The sequence below is a fragment of the Lycium ferocissimum genome, chromosome 9 (genome assembly GCF_029784015.1).
Source record: "Lycium ferocissimum isolate CSIRO_LF1 chromosome 9, AGI_CSIRO_Lferr_CH_V1, whole genome shotgun sequence".
NCBI lineage: Eukaryota > Viridiplantae > Streptophyta > Magnoliopsida > Solanales > Solanaceae > Lycium > Lycium ferocissimum.
This window is the reverse complement of record NC_081350.1, coordinates 19,264,423-19,281,279: the sequence shown is the minus strand read 5'-3', so window position 1 is coordinate 19,281,279 and position 16,857 is coordinate 19,264,423. Positions and strand designations below refer to the sequence as shown.

At 37.8% G+C, this 16,857-nt stretch overlaps 1 protein-coding gene across 3 annotated transcripts; it reads right to left on the bottom strand.

Annotated features, from left to right (window-relative positions):
* Positions 1–2,264: 2,264 nt before the first annotated feature.
* On the bottom strand, positions 2,265–15,150 carry LOC132029791 (uncharacterized). Of its 3 annotated transcripts, none has more exons than XR_009407932.1 (4): positions 14,314–15,150; positions 12,413–12,489; positions 4,017–5,644; positions 2,265–2,495 (listed from the first exon to the last, which is right to left on the bottom strand). XR_009407932.1 is itself a non-coding variant. In XM_059419152.1 (2 exons), exons 1-2 carry the CDS (start codon positions 14,663–14,665, stop codon positions 5,638–5,640), a joined length of 348 nt encoding a protein of 115 aa, XP_059275135.1. In that variant the 5' UTR covers positions 14,666–14,745; the 3' UTR covers positions 5,369–5,637. The 3 variants fall into 3 exon arrangements, 1 of the variants encoding a protein (XP_059275135.1); XR_009407931.1 differs by having other exon boundaries at positions 14,325–15,140; XM_059419152.1 differs by lacking the exons at positions 2,265–2,495; positions 12,413–12,489 and having other exon boundaries at positions 5,369–5,644; positions 14,325–14,745.
* Between the last annotated feature and the right edge of the window lie 1,707 nt (positions 15,151–16,857).

Below are 16,857 nucleotides of genomic sequence, written 5' to 3'. Positions count from 1 at the left end.
GAGCCAAAAGTCCATTCCTCTACTATTGGAGCGGGGATTTGACATGACGAATGTGGAAAGGCAGGCTCCGGATTTCTGGAACAGGTTGGTAGCGACCAAGTAGACTCGCTCGGTCCGAAACTCGGATGATTGCAATGAGTCTTGGGTAAGGGAATTCTATGCCATGCTGCCTTCTGTTGACTGGGATGCCCCAGCCCGGTGATCATATTGAGGGGCACTCCAGTGAAAGTGCGGTTAAGGGCTATCAATCGGGTTTACTGGTTGGATGATCATCCAGAGGAGCCCTATGAGGAGAAGGCAATGGAGAAGGATCTTATGTGGTTGGCCGCCCAATTGGTACAGGCGGATGACATAGCGAAGACTCCCTGGGCTCATGGTAGGGGAGCAATATATAGTGATCGTTTTACTGCTGAAGCCAAGAGATGGTTGCGCATTGCATTGTTAGTCATTGGATCCGCCTTTCATCGAACACCCATAATGTGACCTATGCCCGTGCCCTTGTTATTGCTTGTGTTCTGGCTGACATACCGGTAAATGTGGAGGCGCAGGTCATTGCGGAGTGGAAGGAGTTTGCGGATAGAGGTGGGGGAAGCTTGATGTTCCCTTCCCAAATCACCTTCATATGCCAGAGGGCTAAGGTTCCAGAGGAGGATGATGATGATTGGGTCCAGCCTGATCCCCCTTTCCATCCGCTGCGGGCGAAGGGTTTTGGGACCGCGATTGTCAGTTGGAAAAGGAGGAAGGTGGACGATGCAGGCGAAGAGGGGAGCGGAGCTGGGGTCTGTCACTGGAGCTGGGGATGATACTGAGGTTGGGGTTGGATGTGGTGCTGAGACTGGGGCTCCTCGTATCCAGGGCCCCTTTGAGTGCATAGATTCGCGCTTTGATGAGATAGTGACCATGTTCCGGACGATGTCCATGCCTTCGGTCGCTCCGGTTCATCGAGTCTTTGTTACTAACTACTCCCACACGAGGAGGAGATAAAGGGGTATTTTGGTACCCAGACGCAGATGAGTGAGTCACTCACCAGCCTGCAAACTGCATACACCACCCTTGCTAAAAACCACGGTAAGCTTCGCAACGATTTTGATAAGGAGATGATGAAGAACAAGGTGCGCGACAGGCTTAACATCAGATCTTGGAGGGTCACTAAGGGAATGTGGGGTAATATGTACTCCAATGTGCCGATGCCAGTGGGGGATGATGACTTCGAGCAGTACTCCTTCGAGAGTGGGCCTGGGAAGGATGGCGGGGTGGTGGATTTGATGACATTGGTGGCATCTCAGATAGTAATGGTGCGACTAGCGTACGGAAGGCTTAGATATTCCCCCTTCCCTTCTTTTTATTATGCTTGGTTGCCCTTGTAGGGCCTTTTATTTCCAGACAATCTTTTCATTTGGTTTGCCTTGTTGGCTTAGATGTTTGAAACAATTTCTGTTGGTTTTCTTTTTGGTTTGGATTTTTGTGGTTTGGTCTTATATTTTAGACCATTCCCTTTTGGTTTTTAAGTAATTTGGGTTGTAGTAGCTGCTTTGGATGATTTCTCGCCCTTGTCGGGTTTATTTTATGTGACTGTTGTTGGTTGACTTTTTGTTGTGTTTCTGTTTTTGGCTGAAATCAAAACAGGGGAAAGTAATGGAAACGGGGAAAAATCGGGTCCCGATCTCGAGCCGCATCGGCGGTCTCTCGGACGGCTATAGCGGTCCCGGCCGGCCGACGAGGGACCGCAACGACCGTCGTGAGGAGCACGGTGTAACCGCTTCTGGCAGTGAATAAGCCGCCATGGCGGTGCGCTGTCCGTGGCCGAAGGATCATTGTCATCGCGGTACCACTGAATAGTAGTGTTCAACATTCGACAATTTGCATACACGGAACAATTCAGATCGGAATACAACATAACACCTTCTCCTGTGTTGATACTAATTGGGACCGTCCAGGTACCAATTGAATCCACTGAGATACCAATTTGACCGAAGTAGCACAATTTGAAAGAAAGAAGGGAAATTTCCTAAATGCCCTATAGCCTCCCGTGGATGGGTACGGATGTATACGTACCATTCCATGAGACTCTACTAGATATTGCTCTTGTACTTGTGAGACCGGTAACTTAAGCTCTGATACCAACTGTCACGACCCATTTTAGGACCGTGCGAGCACCTGCCTTTCCCATCTCGGTAGGCGAACCCTCTCATTGAATAACACGTCAATTAAATAAAGATGATTCATTTAAACTAATAGATATTTAGAAATAACCACGAAGCATCATAATATATTCAATAAACTCAAGATTTAATATGATCACAACAATTTAATGATTACAAACTCGATCTGACTTCCCATGACCTGGTCTAGACTAGTACAAGAGTGACTAAATGATTCCAGAATACCACTACATTCTAAGACTCAACCTCCGTCCCGAAATGAAGTGAGAAAAGGCCTTCCAGATAGACACCGCGCATTTCTGCTTCATACCACAACCAACCACCTGAAACAATCTACACCTTAAAAAGGATGTAGCAAGTGGAATATCAGTACAATCCACGCGTACTGAGTAAGTATCATAAGCCGACAATGGTTAGAAACACATATCAGTAAAAGAATTCACAGATAACATGATAGTAACCAAACCAAGTCATATGTCTATCTACCGCACATTATAACATCAATACCTTTTAAATCATTAACTTCCCTCTAATAACCATAAGACAATTTCACAACAAACTCGCAATTCATATATCATTATATCATTCGCTTTTAGTCTAAGAGTCAACTCTTTATCATAACACCCTTTACCCTACATCACTTAGAGACCAACATGTAATTGATCTTACAGACGATCTAAGGAATAATTCGATAAGTACAAACAACAACTACCACGCCAAGCGCACGTCATCGCCTAAGTAGAGCATCTAATCCCAAATGTTCCAAGTCTGAATATATCAAGTCTGAATCCAACATCACAAGTACATTACCAAATATCTCAATCATAACCCATGGTGCAATGCAATCTTTTGTGTACAATGTGCTCCGGACGGAAATATCAACATCTCGGTAGCACAATATAGTGTGACTCGCAAAGTCTAAGTGCCACCCGTCCCGGATCTTTGCCCAACAGACAGACGGGACCCCGGATCTTTGCCCATAGGGGGTTCTCACCAGCACCACTCTGGGGGACTCGCGGAGTCTATGCACTCACTCAATCAACGATTCCGGAACTAGCATTGGATATCGGCCATCTCACGTCACTCAAGTAAAATTGAGCCCAGCTCGTCAAAGTGTTTCATCAAGTATCATTAGTATCTCAACAGTGTATCATGAAAATAAGAGTACGTGCAATGCATGTATCAACATCAATATTCATGCTCAATATCACAAGTACCAACAGTGGGTACGCCAATAATATATCCAAATCACAAATACCAACAGTGGGTATGCCAACAATATCGTAATCGAGATGATAAAAAACGAGAATCCAATATCTATCAACAACTTGTGGCATCAAGCCGGCACAATAGAACAATCAATCACAACATAACGAATGGCGAGTCCCAAACACACTGTTGGTTAATCAAGTCAATATACCTTATTACCACTTTCCTTAATCGGCTTTATTAGCTTAGAACAAGCAATTTCATCACTCACAATCATTCGTCCCCAACTCAGTCTAGAACTCAATCACAATCGTTGGTACATTTTATCCTTCCATTTATTAACTAGGTTAGCTATTAATGGCATAACACAATTAATCACATATTACGGAAGTTCCCGTCATGAGACATAGAAGTAGATATCACCCACTACTCCCAAGTCACATAAATCCACCGATATTCAAGAAACCACAACAAACATCCTAAAGAATCTACAGGCCACAAGCCCGAACATACAAATCACAAAACAATACCATCCTAGGATTCCATCCCAAATCTCCAAATACATACACATGCATTCTCTGTTTCTTCTAGTACATGAATATGATAAACTAACCAGAGTCTATCGAAAGGGAAGCCATAACCTACCTAATGGCCGAGCGGGTGCCACGAACATCTATTGATTCTTCAACTCGATCACCACACCGTAATCCGCATGAAGAGCTTGGAGATAACCATGAGGCCCAAGAATAGAAATTACCATTAGAACCCTTATAAGAGATTTCAGATTAAAAGAAAGGTTTTGGGATCTTAAACCACTCCTAGATTCCATCTACAACAACACTAGGTGATTTACCAATTTTTAAGCTTATATTTAGGAAGACCCATTTCCAAGATCCATGGAAGAACTCATTTTTAAGAAAAAGGAAGGTAAGAATCTAGGTTATTAACTGATTTAGGGGAAGAACATGGAAGATTGCTTAATAGGATTCTTGTGAAAAGTATTGCTAACCCATCATTCTCCCACCATAGATACTTGTAATACCCATTAGATGGTTATCTAGGTCAAGATTTATTTTGAGAAATTTACTAGGTGGAAGGAGAATTTGAAGGTATTAGAAGGATTATCAAGACCAACAATCTGATTATTTTCACTTCCTAAAGGACCTGGGCGGCTGGAATTTAGGGTTGGGAGAAAAATGGGACCAATTCCCGAAATGGAGTCTTAGATAGTGATTTCACTATATGAGACTGCCCCAGTGGTAAGTTCAATGCTTTAGCGGTGCCCCTAGGGCCACTGAGTGGCCGCTATGGCGGCTCACTGGCCATAAGCTCTTACCGCTATGGCGGTGATTAGACCGCTACAACGCCACCACTGTAGCGCCAATACTGGCACTATGGCGGCTCAGCTGGGCCTGGTGGCCCACACTTCCATCCCTCGCGCGATGCGCACAACGATTTCGATGGAATTAGCGATTTCCAGAACAAACTAGACGAAGACAGTATTAAGGAGTCAGAGTTGCGGTCTTTCTTCGAAATTCACAGTAACGACGAAATGGGTCGTTACAGTTAACTCTAATTTCAAGTACTACATTCATCTCAGTTTATTTGTCATGCTGTCTTTTGCACCTTTTTTTTTTTTTTAAGAAAACGTCAGTTAGAATAATAATTTGACTAAATTAACCTTATTTATTCTTCGATCTCAATTTACTATTATTATTTTCTTTTACGACGTTAATCTCTTTCATATTTATTAGAGTAAGAATAAAAATGAAAAAGTAAAATGTAAGGGACAATCAGTTAATTAATTATCAATGGTATCTGTCCCATGGAAGTGCAAGTAAAAAGTTAAAGAGTACTAATCACAGTGGAAAATAAAGAGATAAGGGATTAGGCAAAAACAAACAAAAAAATAAAGTAAGAAGACATGGTACAAATTAAAAAGGGCATGGATAAGGGGTGTAAAAGATTAATAACTCTAAGTTATGAGAATTTTAACAAAGAGAGTGCAATACGAGAAATGAAGTTTCATTCTCCATACATTTAGATGAAGTTGGAATAAAGATAACATTACAAAATAAATATAATCTCACAAAATATAAGATAGACCGGATAACTTGAAGCACTATAGAAATATTAAAGTGGTAATATATATAGCACAACCTCATGTCATAAACAAGAGGGCCAATATATCATTGGACATTGATTGTATAGCATACATCTTCAAAATTTGAGCTTCTTCTACTTGGATGATGAGTCTAGAAGAAAATCAGAACCTGAAAGTAAGCAAACTAACAATTTGATATAAGTGTATTATTGCATCCTCTAAACATCAAATAATTGTCACCATGTATATAAACTTACTTCTAGTATTATGCAGGAATTAGAAGTTGTATGAATTGACATAAAGTCAGCTATGAAAATTGGGTTATCACAATAACGGAGTAGTTTAATTTTTCGATGTCAAACATTAAATTTTCAAGTGTTACACCAGAAAGCGGAAAGCTAGCTTGTAATTAAATAGCTTTAATTTCTGAAAAGCTCATCCTATATTTGTGTTTCTTTTGTTGCCACATGCAGGGCGGAGCTAGCGGCGATAGGTGATTCATCCTAATTGGTTTCGTCAGAAAATTATATTGTATATAAATGGTTATATATATATATATATATAGAGAGAGAGAGAGAGAGAGAGATAATACTCAAAATACCCCCCAACGTTTGACCAAAATCCCAACTACACACCTAACATTTGCGGGGTCTATTACCCAACAAATTTTTCGGTATCAAAATGCTCCTTTTTCTTGATGTGGCGGTCCCGTCGCCAACCCCCAAATATTAAATGGCGGTTGTGCACGCGCTAGCCCACGTGCCACGTGTTTAATTTTGCCCCATTTTTTTTATTAATTCCTCCTTCCTCCATCCATCTCTTCTTCTTCAAAAAAAAAAAAAATCTCAATTTTCCATACTCCATTTTTATTAAGGATCGAAAACTCATACCCAATTCTCCTTCATCTTCATCAACATTATCATCATCATCATCATCATCTTCATTAGGAGTTGAAAAAAAAATCACACCAACTTGCTCAAATCTAATCCAAACAAACCCAAATGTGAAAGAAGCTTCCTAACACCAAATAGAACAAAGTTCATCCATTAATTTGATTAAACAATCAAGAATTTAGAGAAACCCATTTGGTGTTCTTCATAGCTTTCTCCAAATTCTTAGCAATGGAGTTTAATTTTCTCCCCAAATCAACTCAAAGAATTAGTGCTTAAACAACTCCAACCAGCAACAAGTAGCAACTCCAAACAAGCAACTTCCAATCAGATTTTCTTTAACAAGATTAGATTTTTTTCATCCTTATTTTTTTTTCCAGATTTTTTCCTTTTTCTTTCTTGGATTTTTCATTTTTTTCTTGATTTTCGTTTATGGTGGAAAGTTGTTCTTTAACAAGTTGTTCGGAATCATATGTGGATTTTCTTCAATTGAGATTTTCGTTTATAATGGATATTATTTTGACAACAAAAAATGGGGATGGATATTAAATAGGGTGAAGTTGAAGATGAAGTAGCCTAAAAATGGAGGGAGTTCAAATTTTATCTACTTGGCATCATATGTGGCGGCTTAGTTGGCGTCCAAAACAAAGTCGGATGCAGATTTTTAAAGGCCGTCACGCGCCACCGGGCGGTGTATTCACGCTCTCTGCCACATCGGCAAAAAATGGTCATTTTTGCTACTGAAAAAATTTGTCCAGGGGGGTAATAGGACCCCCGCAAAGGTTAGGTGTGTAGTTGGGATTTTGGTCAAACGTTGGGGGGTATTTTGAGTATTATCCCTATATATATATATATATATATCTGTGTGTGTATGTATGTATGTATCTGTGTGTGTATGTATGTATGTATGTATGTATTGTGACCAGAAATTAGATGCGTGATCGGACCAGTGCGTCTGTTCACATCGGCGAGAAAGCCCTATTCTAAGTGTAATATTCTAATAATAGTGCAAGTGTAATTATGGTAATATATGATTTGTAGTTCTATTAGAATAGAGTTACCTTATTAGAATAGGGTTTAAGGAGGTGGCTTATTTGTATATAAGGAGGTCATTATGTGAATACAAAGGGTAGAGAAAATTCTCCCAACATTCTTGTCTCTTCATAGCTTTTCACATCTCTCTCTATAGTTTAGCATGTTATCAGAGACAAGTTAGAAAGAACACGAAAAACCCTATATACACATAAATAATGCCAGTGGTAAAGGCAAACGAATCACTGGTGAAGAAGACAAGACACAGAGGAAAACAATCTCTTCGTATAATATTACGTCGAATAAGAACCTGGAATTATGGTGACACAAGTCCAATTGAAGGGTGAAAACTACAAAGAATGAGCTAGATCCATGAGAACAGCCTTAAGCGCAAGGAAAAAGTTCAGTTTCGTGGATGGAACATTCAAGAAGCCAGATGAAAAGTCGCCAGATCTAGAAGATTGGTGGACTATAAACTCACTATTGGTGTCGTGAATTCTCAACACCATTGAACCGACGCTTCGCTCAACTATTTCTCATAGAGAGGAAGCGGAAGAACTGTGGACAAGTATCTGGGATCGTTTTGTGGTTATTAACGATCCTTGGATGCAACAATTGTAGGCGAACTTGCGGAGTGCAAGCAGAAGGGTAAAACCATAGTGGATTACTATGAAAAATTAACAAAGTTGTGGGAAGAATTGACGAATTGTGAATAGATCCCGACATGTACGTGCGGTAAGTGCACATGCAATCTAGGAACCGCCCTAGAGGCCGAAAGAGAAGAAGAAAAAGCACGTCTTTACCTCATGGGATGATGAGATAATGTATGAAACAGTGAGGTTTTATTTACTAATACAGGATCCATTGCCATCATTGAACAGAGTCTATTCGAAACTGGTGCAAGAAAAATGTGTGGAAAAAGGTCGCACGTAAAACTGAGGATCGAAGTGAAACTATAACTTTTGCGGTGCAAGAAAAATATCCTAATCGGGCACAAAGTGAAGGGAAAAATATTGATTTGTTTTACATGCATTGCAAGATGTCCAATCACGATGTTGACAAATGCTTCCAACTCATTGGTCATCTGGATTGGTGGCCGGGTAATTAAAAAGGCGATGGGAAGACAGGTGGTCGGGAACGAGGACAACCACAACAACATAGAGGTGGTCTGGAATCTAATCGGAAAAGAGGAAACAACCGAGTTAACCTTTGTGGTGACCAAGGATAGAAATTAGGCAGAATCAGGACTTGTGAACATAGGCAGGATAGGACCCCCGAATTGAGCAACGAGAATTGGAGGACTGTGATTCACATGTTGAAGTCACAAAAGATAAACACTAAATATGGATGGTAAGATTGAAAACTCATCTTGAATTATTGACTCCGGGGCTATCAACCATGTGACAGGTCATTCGGAAGAGCTGTGTAATCAACGGGAAATTCCTGAGTGTCCGGATGGAAGTAACTCGGTAGCTACTAAAGAGGGAACAATCAGGCTAAATGATATGCAAATTAATTTCTGTGTCACAACTAATTGATCTTTTAGATTGTGATGTAAAATTTAACGAAGTTCTGTGTGTTATACAGGACTCTGCCACGAGGACGCTGATTAGAATGGGCGAACGACGAGGTGGACGTTACTACTTTTGGAACTTACCACAGATACGAGCTATGAAGGCGGAAGCACTAGACTGTTCGAGCTTTGGCACAAGAGATTGGGCCATCCTTCGGTGCAAGTGACTAACTTAATTTCTGCATTATGTCTAAAGAAGAGTAGTGTTAGATTAGATAAAGAGCGTGATGTCTGTCAGAGGGCAAAACAAACAAGAATTGTATTTTCATTAAGTGATAATAGCTATTGAGATTTTTGAGTTGATTCATTGTGATTTATGGGGACCTATAGGACTCCCTCTTCTTGTGGTGCCTCATATTTTTTTACGATTATGGATAATGGTTCTCGAGCAGTGTGAATCTTTCTATTGGTTGATAAGAAACAACTGTCCCAAATCTTAAAAAATTTCTTCGCTTTGGTAGACTGGCAGTTTGGTAGAAAGGTGAAGAACGGGTTAGAAATGACAATAGAACTGAGTTCACATGTATAAAGAATTACTTCTTTGAACACGGAATTCTTTTCCAAACAACTTGCACAGGGACGCTCTAATAAAATGGAATGGTCGAAAGAAAACACCGTCACATTCTCAATGTGGCATGAGCATTGAGATTTCAGTGATCATCTTCCAATAAAATTCTGAAGAGAGTGTGTTTTCACGACTGGAAATCTAATTAATGGGACACCCTCGTCAGTATTGAAGGAAAAACCCCTTATGAGATTTTGTATGGGAAGGCCCCACGGTATGAAAATGTGAGAATACTAGGGTCATTGTGCTACGCATACACAATGGGAAGAACAAGAGATAAATTTAAAAGTCGGAGTCGTAGGTGTGTATTTGTAGGGTACCCATATGGAAAGAAAGGATGAAAGTTGTTTGACTTAGAAAATAAGGAATATTTGGTCTCAAGAGATGTGGACTTCTATGAGATCAAGTTCCTGTTTGCTTCAGGATCGGGTGGTTTGATAAAAAATAAAGATTACCGGACAGAGTTTATGTGGCAAAGGGGGCTTGAATATCAAGTGGGAGGAAATCAAATAAGAGAGAATACAAAAATCCAGAGAAGTAAACTAGACGGATACAATTGATGACACTAGGGAAGAAACTCAGATAGACATAGATGCCGGATCATAAGTCCAGACTGACTCAAACCGCATAGAGACAGGGTTGGATGGTGAACATACAGAGAATGTCTGTACATAAGAGGTTCGGACAACCTGGTCGGAGAAGTAGATGGATCGGGAAAAATGTCAGAAACATGAATCAATTCGGCTGCGTGACTATGTTACTGAAACATTCCGAAGGCAAAGTTCATTAGATCGTCCACCTGCCCCTCAACAACCTTCAGGTGCACCTTATCATCTAGTTCATTAAATAACTTGTGACAATTTTTCTTTACGACACCGAAATTTTCTTGCAGCTGTTACTACCGGAAATGAGCCGAGATACTTATCAGAAGCGTGAGAAAAGAATAATAATGGAAAGCAATGCAGGCATTGGAGGATAATGGAACATGGACGCTGGAGACATTACCACCGGATAAGAAAGTACTCAGATGCAGATGGGTCTACAAGATCAAGTACCACTTTGACGTTACCATTGAGCGTTATAAGGCCCGTTTGATTATTTTCGAAAATAAGCAGGAGGAAGGAATCGAATACAGTGAGACCTTTGCTCCAGTTGCTAAGGTGGTGACTGTTCAGACATTTTTGGTAGTTACGGCTGCTCGAAATTGGAAAATGCATCAGATAGATGTTCAAAATGCCTTCTTGCATAGAGACCTCAAGAATGAAGTCTATATAAAATTTCCCTCGAGATTTTGCATTTCCAGTCCGAGAAAGGTATGTCGTCTCCAAAAATCTCTATATGGATTGAAGCAAGCTCCACGGTGTTGGTTTGCGAAGCTGTCAAGCGCTTTGCTAAAGTATGGATTCAAAAAATCATACTCGAATTACTCTCTCTTCACTATGAACCAGGATGGTGTGCATCTCAACATTTTAGTTTATGTAGATGACTTGATCATTTTCGAAAACAAGGATAGTCTCATTGAACGGTTCAAAGACTATCTCCGCAAGTGTTTCCACATGAAGGATCTGGACTAGAGTATTTTGTTGGAGTTAAGGTTGCCAGGATTCCTACCAAGATATTCATGTTCAACAAAAGTATGCCTTGGACATAATCTCTTAAATCGGATTGTTGGAGGCTAAACCCAATGACATGCCTATGGAACAAAATCACAATTTGGCACTAGCCGGTGGAGCCAATTTGGTAGATCCGGAACCATACCGTCGATTGGTCGGGAGACTCATATATCTCTGTTTCACCCGACTGTAGTTATCATGTTGCGTGCATGTTCTTTCTCAGTTCATGCAACAACCAAAGCAAGCACACTACGACATGGCTTTCTGGGTGATGCGTTATTTGAAGAAGAACCCGGGATAACAAATAGTGATGAGGAAGGACTGTGACCTCTGTTTGTACGGATGGTATGATTTAGACTGCGTAGGATGCCCGCTGACCCGGAAGTCACTTACCGAATGGTTTATCTCGCTCGGGAATTCACCTACATCTTGGAAGATCAAAAAGCAACATATTGTCTCCCACTCTTTAGCGAGGGCAGAATACCGATCAATGGCAATGACGGTCTATGAATTGAAATGGTTGAAAAGAATTTTGGAGAGTTTGGGAGTCGAACACAAGTATCCAATTAATATATCTTTTGTGATAGTCAAGCAACAATATATATTGCTTGAAATTCGGTGTTTCATGAACGAAAAAAACATATTGAAGTGGATTGTCACTATGTCCAGGATGAGCTCTAGTCCAGTACTATATCCTCCAGCTACCTGCTAATCGGTGAGCAGTTGGTTGATGTATTTACGAAAGCGTCATGAAAGTCGCAGTATGAATATTTACTTGGAAAGTTGGGCATTCGAAACCCTCATGCTCCAATTTGAGGCAAGGTATTGTGACTAGAAAATTAGACGCGTGACCGGACCAGTGTGTCCGGTCATGTCGGTGAGAAAGGCCCTATTCTAAGTGTAATATTTTAATTATAGTGCAATTGTAATTATGGTAATATGTGATTTGTAGTTTTATTAGAATAGGGTTACCTTATTAGGATAGAGTTTAAGGAGTTGGCTTACTTGTATATAAGGATTATGTGAATGCAAAGGGCAAAGAAAATTCTCCCAACCTTCTTATCTCTTTACAAATTTTCACGGTCTCTCTATATTTTAGCAATATGTATATATAAGATGTTGAATTCCCCTGACTTACTTCTTTATATTTTAAATATCCTTAATAAAAATTTTGACTTCACCACTGTGATCTTATTGTTTAATGAGACATGATATATATAAATACATATGAAGAAGGAGGCATTAAACAATTCAGAATACTAACTTGAATATTATTCTTAAATAGAGGCTCAAACCATCTCCTTCTTGTTTCCTCTGAGATAGGGAAAGAAGGCACAACCCCTGTAAAAAAGTTCAGTTAAAAAAAAAAAATCAAATGGATCTCCACCCAATATGCCGGGTGCATTTGGTACAGTGAAAGTCATCTTCTGGAAAATGAATTACATTTTTTATAAGAAAATAAAAAAAAATCTAAAGAAGGTTTCCGATATTTTGTTGGAAAGTAAAAGTATTTGTCAAAATTGATAACAACATTATTAACAAACCGAATAGTGTTTTGATGAATTTTTGCGGATAAAAGATTGATAATAATGCTATACTTGACTACAATAATGATACGAAATTTGGAGTTATAAATATTACATAGGAAAGTAACTTCTCTACAAAAGTGAGATGAGTCATTTTCCGATTTTTGGTAAAAATATTGAGAAATTAATATAAATAGTCATTCATCCAAAAAATAGCCACTAGATATATAATAGATGTATACATTATGTATATTGACTAGTGAATGTAAATATTTTTTCCCGAACGATCAGATGTCTAGCTTTGCCAAAAATATTTTCTCCACATTTCTAGGAATTAATTCCGCAAATGATTACCCATGTTTTGAAAATTACCTCCTAAAATCACTTTTGTATCTTTTAGGGCTACAATATCATCCAACTATCACTACTTTTCTCAAAATATACTAAACATCACAAAAGCTACCTTATCTCCTAATTGGCATGCCATGTCACATTAAAATTTTATTTTTAATGATAAATTTATTTAACTCAACAAATTCATTTAGCCCAACCTTACTCATGTCTTATATCCAACTTAGATGAAAATACCCAACTTTTATTTTGGATAAAACTAATTTAAATCAAGTCGCAAGTCAAACATTCTTTAACTCTAAGAAGTTTGGTAGCACACAGAAGGTAATGGTAGCTGAACAAGAATTCCATGAACCGTAGGATCATCATTGAAGCCTAAAATATACTAGAGAACTTCTTCTGTTGAGTTCAGGCAAACGCACTTCATAGGATTTGATCCCAACAAATTCACAAGTTTTTTATTTTTTTATTTTATCCCATTAATAAAATATTATGCCATCATATTTTGGAGAGTTAAGTATGGTGGGCAGTTTTTTTTTAATTCTTATTTAATTCAATATTAAGATGTTTAACATCTAAGATTTTTATATGACATCTAATCTAAGATTTTTATATGCTACAAGTTGTCCTTATTACAAGTTGGGTATTTTAATCTAAGCTGGGTATAAGACATGAATTGAGTTGGGTTAAATGAGTTTGATGAGTTAAATAATTTCATTATTAAAAAAAAAAAGTGACATGGCATGTCAACTAGGAGAGAAGGAGATTTCTGTGATGTTTCATATATTTTGAGGAAAATAGTACTCCCTTTGTCCCAAAAAGATTGTTCTCTTTTGACTTGGCACAAAATTTAAAAAATAAAGCAAGATTTTTGAAATGTGTGGTCCAAAACAAGCTTTAGCTATTTCTGTGGCGGTAAATTATCTCATAAAGTAAAATTGTTTCTAAATATAGAAAGGTGACAATTTTTTTGGGACAGACTAAAAAAGAAAAGAGGATAATTTTTTTGGGACAGAGAGAGTAATAGTTAAGTGATATTATAGTTCTAAAAGAAATAAAAATGATTTTAGAATCCAAATTAAAAATATGGGTGACCATTTAGGAAATATTTTCCATTTCTGGAAAATATTTTTAGAAAATAGTAATAGTTAACTCCATTTGTGGAAAATATTTTGCATCATAACAAATCAGAAAACACACGAAACTAAAACAACATTTGGGCAATAAAAACAACATTTCGGCAATAACATGAAATTGAAAGAAAAAAATGTAGCTAGAGGAATATAACTAGTTAATTACTTGAATCTGCAGAAGTCGAAGGTTGGTTTGATTCCTTGTATAACGTAATGTCCTTCTTCATTTATGTCGCAGATGACTTTCGCATACTTCCTCAAGTGGGTGGGAAGAAAATAATTTCCTGTATAAACTCCATCAACATAAATCATTAACAAAGTAGACATAAATCCCTCATCAGGACTTAAGTTTCCAAAACTGAAATTTTTGGAATTTATTTCCTTCCATCCTTTAGCTTCAATTCTCATAATTCTTTGAAATTTGTCCGGTCGAGCCGGAGGTACCCATACTCTAATTTCCATGTCATTGTTGGACCTATTTTCGATAACAGTGAGCTTAGCACCCATTATTTAATTTGTTTCAGTGCTCGTGTGCTAGTGTATGCATTTGTGCTAGTTGTGGAAATGAACTAATTGGAATGTGATAACCTTATTATTTATAATGCCAAAGAGATATAGATTGCGTGATTGGAACTTTCTTGGAATTAGAGAAAGCAAAGAGGAACTTTCTTGGAATTATACAGCTCATAAATAGTCTACGTAAACAGAGAAAGAATTGGACTTGATCAGATTCAATCACTGTGACAGTGATAAAGACATTTACTTTTTTTTTTTTGGTAGCTTATCGAATCTTAAGAAAAAAATTCTAATAAACATTACTGTTTCAACCGTGACCTGTTTTTTTTCTTTCCTCAACAGATGCCGGTATTCATATTGGAGCGACTAAATCACTAAATTTGGATTTGAGTCAGAATATCCCACATTGAGGGTAACTATGATTTTATTATATATATGGATGAAGTATATTTCTCTGTTTTCATTTTTCGTGAATATCTAACTCATCATACATTTCTAATTTTCCTGTTGTCATTTACTAAAAACAAGAAAGGACAGAGAGAAAATGTAAGTCTCAAAATATTTTGACTGCCTTTTTGGACAAAGTACATTAGATATAGGGAAAACGCTTACCTGCTCGGATATTTACCTTAAGCAATTTAATTTTTTACAGTTAAAAAAATTAAAATGAAAAAATATATTGCGTTACCATATGAAAAAGGCAGATCTTATATCCATTGGTTTGTTGTATACATTGGATGTGAGTAATGTTTTATCTTTATTATATGAACCTAATTTTTATGCACCGACAATGTGAAAAAATATTTACACAATCATATCCACTTATGAGGTAATTATAAGTTAATCTATATGATGTTTATTACTAAATAAAAAACTTGATATAAATAATAACTGATATTCATAATGCTAAAAAGATTGCACAATCAGTCAAAAGCTTAGGTACGTTATACGTATGTCGAAAGCTTCTAAAACGCAAATTAAAAAAGAGGCAAACATCTTTAAATACTTTATTTTTTAACAAAAGATGAACAAGACAAAATCCCGATGGAGCTAGAAAAAAAGGGCATAACGAAAATGTAAATTTCAAGATAACGTTTAGGAAGCATCCAAGCAACTTACTGGTCTCGAAAGAGAGACTTATCTTACATAACTAATCATTAGTTTGTGCACTTTTTTTCTTCCTTCTCATTTTCCCTATTAGTATTAGTACCCGCGATGCGCGGTAGATATAAAAAAATAAGGGAAAAGTATTAATAACACGCTCAATATGTGAGTACAAATTTGTTATAACACACCTCATACTTGCGGGAGTCATGACCCTCCTGGACTTATTTTTTGTGTATTATTTTCGCTTTTCAATAGGTGACCTGGACTAGCAAGTGTAGCTACTCTCCTTGACGCGTAAGAGATGATAAAAACTATATGGACCGGTGTATATTTGCCACATGGCGTCCAAATAACGTTTTTAATTCCCAAATCCAATCTTAAATCCCCACAAACGGCTACATCTTCTTCTCTTCTTCCACATTGAGTTCTTCCCCAAATTTTTTGGTAAATTTCTTCTCTTCATGTTTCAATTCTTACCAAGATTGGATTCTTACAATTTCTTTCCCCAAATTTCGATTAAAATTCGGGTTAGCTATGGAAGAAACAAGATTGGATTTGAATAAGCTTGTATGGACAATGAAGATCAATGTTGAATGAGGAGGTGCGATGCGATCATGGTGTGTTGCTCCATTGAAGACTTCACGGTCGACAACAATCCGGAAGAAGATATTGGTCTTGCCCCTACTATGGTTCGAAGAAGTGTAAATTTTTTCGATGGAGGGATCTTTCCAAAGTTGATGAAAGATCGAAATACATTATTCCAAAGTTGGTGAACAAAATGAAGGAGATGCATGGAGAATTAGCTTCAAAAGAGAAGAAAATTAAGGAGATGGAAGAAGGATGTGGAAGTTCTGAAATTGTCAAGATGTTGAAAGAGATTGAAATGGAAGAACAATCTGTCTCAAGTGATATGAAAATGAAGGAGATGGAGGAACAATCTGGGCGAAATTGAAAATGCAAAAGAGATAAAATCGAAAAAGAAGGGGATCAACAACTTTAGCTCTAATTTGATTTTCACATTTTGTATCTTGTTTTGTTTTGGTATTTGGATCGGTTGGTTAATGCGAGGAAATTCT